The sequence below is a fragment of the Zerene cesonia genome, chromosome 26 (assembly GCF_012273895.1).
Source record: "Zerene cesonia ecotype Mississippi chromosome 26, Zerene_cesonia_1.1, whole genome shotgun sequence".
NCBI lineage: Eukaryota > Metazoa > Arthropoda > Insecta > Lepidoptera > Pieridae > Zerene > Zerene cesonia.
Genome location: NC_052127.1, coordinates 1,656,142 through 1,660,738, shown reverse-complemented (window position 1 = coordinate 1,660,738; position 4,597 = coordinate 1,656,142). Strand labels below are relative to the sequence as shown.

General features: G+C 36.2%; 1 protein-coding gene across 1 annotated transcript in view; it reads left to right on the top strand.

Moving 5' to 3' along the window:
- The first annotated feature begins 246 nt into the window (after positions 1-246).
- LOC119837119 overlaps positions 247-4,597 on the top strand; it is a 7,302-nt gene continuing 2,951 nt past the window's right edge. The window contains exons 1-6 of the mRNA XM_038362624.1: positions 247-314; positions 1,116-1,224; positions 1,941-2,058; positions 2,661-2,758; positions 3,451-3,502; positions 4,297-4,496. Coding sequence (XP_038218552.1) covers positions 312-314; positions 1,116-1,224; positions 1,941-2,058; positions 2,661-2,758; positions 3,451-3,502; positions 4,297-4,496 — 580 coding nt within the window. The 5' untranslated portion in view covers positions 247-311. The remainder of the gene's footprint in view (positions 315-1,115; positions 1,225-1,940; positions 2,059-2,660; positions 2,759-3,450; positions 3,503-4,296; positions 4,497-4,597) is intronic.

The window sequence follows — 4,597 nt, the reverse complement described above, 5'->3', positions numbered from 1 at the left end:
GTCTACGATTTAAAGAATATAAGTAGAAATTTATACATCATCATTATCAACCCACATTTGTTTCCATTGCAGAAACAGTCCTCCCATGCCGCTTAAGGCCATATTCCACCATGCTGGACCAGTGACGACAGATAAAATAATGCACATTGTCATTATATGTGTTGTTTTATCATTTTACGAATATTGACAGCCCTGACACGAGTTAGACCTATAATACAAGTATACTTGCCAGTTGTTTTTATTGAAATCGAGTTGAATCTAGGTAGTTTGGTTTGCGATCTCACGAGAGAAGGTCGTGTTAGACATTAAACATGGTAAGAGTTATACTTGGCTTAAAGTTATCCGTCGAATATCGTATACAACCGTTTCAAATATGTGTTCTATTAATGTCTTTTGAAATTTCATAAGTGACATTTTATATTATGGTATAACGCTTTACGGGAAAATTTATTGAGACTTGATATAGTATATTAAATAACAGTCTGATTTCGATATTGCTCTTGTGACGGAAACCCCCCGGACCTTGAATTTTAATGCATGTGCCATACAAAATAAACAAGTTTTGAATGCAAAAGGAATATTATAATCAATTGTTTGTGAGTTTATCTGTTTTTATATATTATGCATTTTTTGTAATACATACCTAATAATATATAAGCTGAAGATTTGTTCGTTTGAACGCGCTAATATTAGGACTACTGCAGCGGTTTCAAAATTTCTTGCACTCTTGGTGATGTGCGTTAACACTGGACGAAGCGGGGCAGACCGCTTGTATTTCTATAATCATGCTTGTTATAAAAATCTCATCTAATCAGTGACAGTGTTTTTAACCAAACTCTCCCAGGCATGACAGATTTTCACATTTTGTGCCTTTAACGATTTTTAATATAATTCTATTAGCTTCATCCGTATGTTTGTATGGAATCAACTCCCTTGATTTTGTCCTACTTTAAACGTACAGATTTAATTCAAACTCTATACACTGATTAAGGATATAATAAACGATATAATAAACGTACTGCTTTATCTTATTATCCTGAAAGATTTGGAGATCCTGGATTCAATATGTTCCTTAGGTATACTCTAACCTATATGTGTTATTTTTATATTTATAGATGGCGATTTACGATATCTTATTATGGACGGTGTTGGGATGTTCTTTAGTAGTGACTCAAAATATAGTAACATCGACTACTCGGAGGGTCATTGATTTAGACCCAACTCGTAAGTTTTGTAGATTATTTATTTTATTTATTTTAATACTTTTATTATACATTAGTAATAGAAAGAAGAATAAAAAGAAAATGTAAACAATAGTTAAAGATAATGTATAACGGGGCGGTCGTATCACTTTAGAGTGATTTCTTCCAGGCGAATTGCCGAATGGTAAGCGCTACCTCCGCCATTTGCAGGCATTAGGTCATTTACAGAGGCCCTACGTCCACGTTCATTGCGAGCTGACCCAATTCGTGCTGAAATGTGATTGACCACCACTTTCAGAACTTCGTATATTTTTGAAATTACCTTGCAACCTATTACCATTAGAAGTCATTTGGAAATGACTTATTATAATAGTACCATAGGTAACTCAACTATCACCTGTATTCTTATCGCTAGAATTTAAATAAAGTATGTATGTCCCCGGTATCGAGGATTCTATTTCCTGCGAGGATTAAAAATGTCTTAGTTAGGCAGGAAACAGGTATATTGCGTCTGCCCCATACCCCAATACCATACAAGGGTACAATGAACTTTATATAAATATTCTGACTCTAATAATATGGATATCTGATTAATTAATTATCGTTCTTTACTGACTTCAAAAGAGGAGGTACTCAATTTGACTATTTTCTTGCGTTTGTCACAAAATGCTATGGATTTTGAAAATTCTTATTAGTGTATTTTTTTATTATTAATCGTGTAATATATTTTCCTTCCAGGAAATGGAAATAAGTCGTGTGTTTATAAAAACCAAACGGGAATATGTGTGAGTCATACGCTCTGTGATAACGCACACAACTTCTTAGAAGGAGGCAATTTGATTGACAACGATTTAAGGTACCTACTGTATTATTTAAATATAAAAGACGCTCGTCCCGGCTCCGCCCGGATATCAAGATTCCTTTTACCCCCAGGGAGCATTTAATCGAAATAAAAAGTATCCTATCACCCAAGTCAGCTCATTCCCTGTCTGTATACAGAATCCGTCCAGTAGTATTAGCGTGATTGACGGACAAACATAAAAACAAACAAACTTTCACACTTATAATATTAGTGTGATATCAATATTCCGCATGGCAAAACAAAATTCCAATCTGTACAATATGGACCTAATTATTTAAAGTCCAGGTGGCATTTTCAAATTGCACATAACAATTAATTATACTTGAAAAGAAATAAAACTGCATTCATACGCCTCTACAAATGGATTGCTGACTTAAAATTGGAAAGGGATTAAGAAAGGATTGATGAGAAGAGTAAAGAATCGGACAGGGAAGGTCAAGGAAAAGTATATGGGCCTCCGGATATTATTTTATGTTTAAATTTATGACAGTCGTAATAATATACAATTATTTCCATAACAATAATCTGATAATAATCTATATAGACATCATTGACTTTTATAAAAACTATGATGATAATTTATGATGATGTTTCAGGTCGAAGGGGCCGTGTCCTGAAAGAGAGTGGTGTTGCATAAGTAATGTGTCGAAGGTGGATGAGGGTTCAATAACTCATCCGAAGAATACCGATGAAGGTAAGAAATGGGGTGTAATCTTGCTATAATAAAAATGGTTGCGGTCAAATGCTGCGCATTGAAGATATTTAGAACATTTTTTGTGGGGCGTTTTATTGTCGATACTGAAGTAATAAATTCAATTTAAATCTTTTTGTCTGACTCTCTGTATCTCGAATGAGAATCACGCAAAAACTACTGAACGGATTTTGATTTTGAGTTTGACAAATCAAATACATTAAAATCGATCCAGCAGTTAAGGAGGAGGTCAATGTCAAACGTGCACAGAAGAAATATAAATGAGTAGATAATTTTAAGTTCTGCATCTTAGGCAAGCCATACACGCTACGGTCTACCGTAGAGGTCATCTGTGCAGCTATGCCTGTGCAGGTTAACCAAACATTGGTAGCGTGTATGGGGAAATTCCGGTGTACCGGAGCGGTCTTCAGTTCTTTTTGCGATGGCATCGAATGAGGACGATGACGCATAATGAGGTACACCGTACGGCGTCACTCGAAAGAATTGATTTTCGATCTTGCGCCGGTCGCCTGCGCAGGCTCAAAAAACTGCACAGGTCTATTCCCACACACATTCCGGTCTACCTGCGCAGGCATACTTGCTCAGGTGGACCTTTCCGGCAGACCGTAGCGTGTATGGCTTGCCTAAAAATGAGTTAACCGCAATCCTTATAAGAATATCAATTCTATTTTCAGAATGTCTAACAGTGAAAAAGGATATATGTCCTTGGTGCGTCTCTTTATATAAGTAAGTACCTTTATTATTAGTAATTATATTTCTAATTGAAAGACAAGACAACCTATAGTTTTCCATCGACCCAACATACCAATCCATCGAACACCCCCTTTGCATAGCCCTGTTTTGTTCCAAGAGGCCTTAGTAGTTCGCTTCTATATCTACACTTCAACACTAATGTTATAGAGGAAGAATTTGTATTTTTGTTTCTTTGTTTGTTTGTAATGGCAAACTCAAAAACTACTGGACCGATTTTAAAACTTCTTTCACCATTAGAAAGCTGCAACTTCGCTGAGTGACGTATCCTATATATGTATCCCGGGCGAACAGCTAATTTAACATAAAGTAGTTTAAATACATTATGTTGTAATTGTAGTATTATTGAGGTTGTTGACGAAATCGAAGAAAATCAAACAGTTGTATAAAATACAAATGTATAAGTAATGACGCTTAAATGGTGCCTACATCAGTATAAGATTCGGAGGAAGTTCCTGAAACACTGGATTCCACGTTAAAGTACCTACGACTTGCGACTTGACTTTTACATATAATATAATAACAGCAATGAATAAATAATTATATCAAAAAACTATTACATTAACCGTCCGTCGTCCCAAAAAATGTTTTGGTTTTTATGTCGCAACGGAACGTTTTTATGCAACGGATTTTGTATCTGGACGCCCGCTGAATCATCACATATCCGTATGATTTTTTAATACTAACCTACAACCCTTTAAACCTTCGATAGGAAGCGAAGTTGCTAGTACATTATACAATCATGGTACTAATGCATATTTGATAATCAGAACCAATGGTGTAAAGGCCGGCGACTCAGGTCTGTTTTGCGGCGGCATTCTCATTGGAAGAAACGCGGTTCTAACAACGGCTACATGTATGAAGGCTGCAAAGAATCAGCAAGTTATCCACGCCAAGCTACCAGGTTCCCAGAATCCGGAGAAGATCTATGTAGTCCGATCCAGATCTGGACATGAGCAATATAACACAGGTAATAAGCAAAATACATATGAGTGTTGGCAACACCGAGTGAAGCTACCGAGCCAAGCGGTGGCGCACGCGTGTCACTTTTGCTCGAGACTTCTAGGCGTG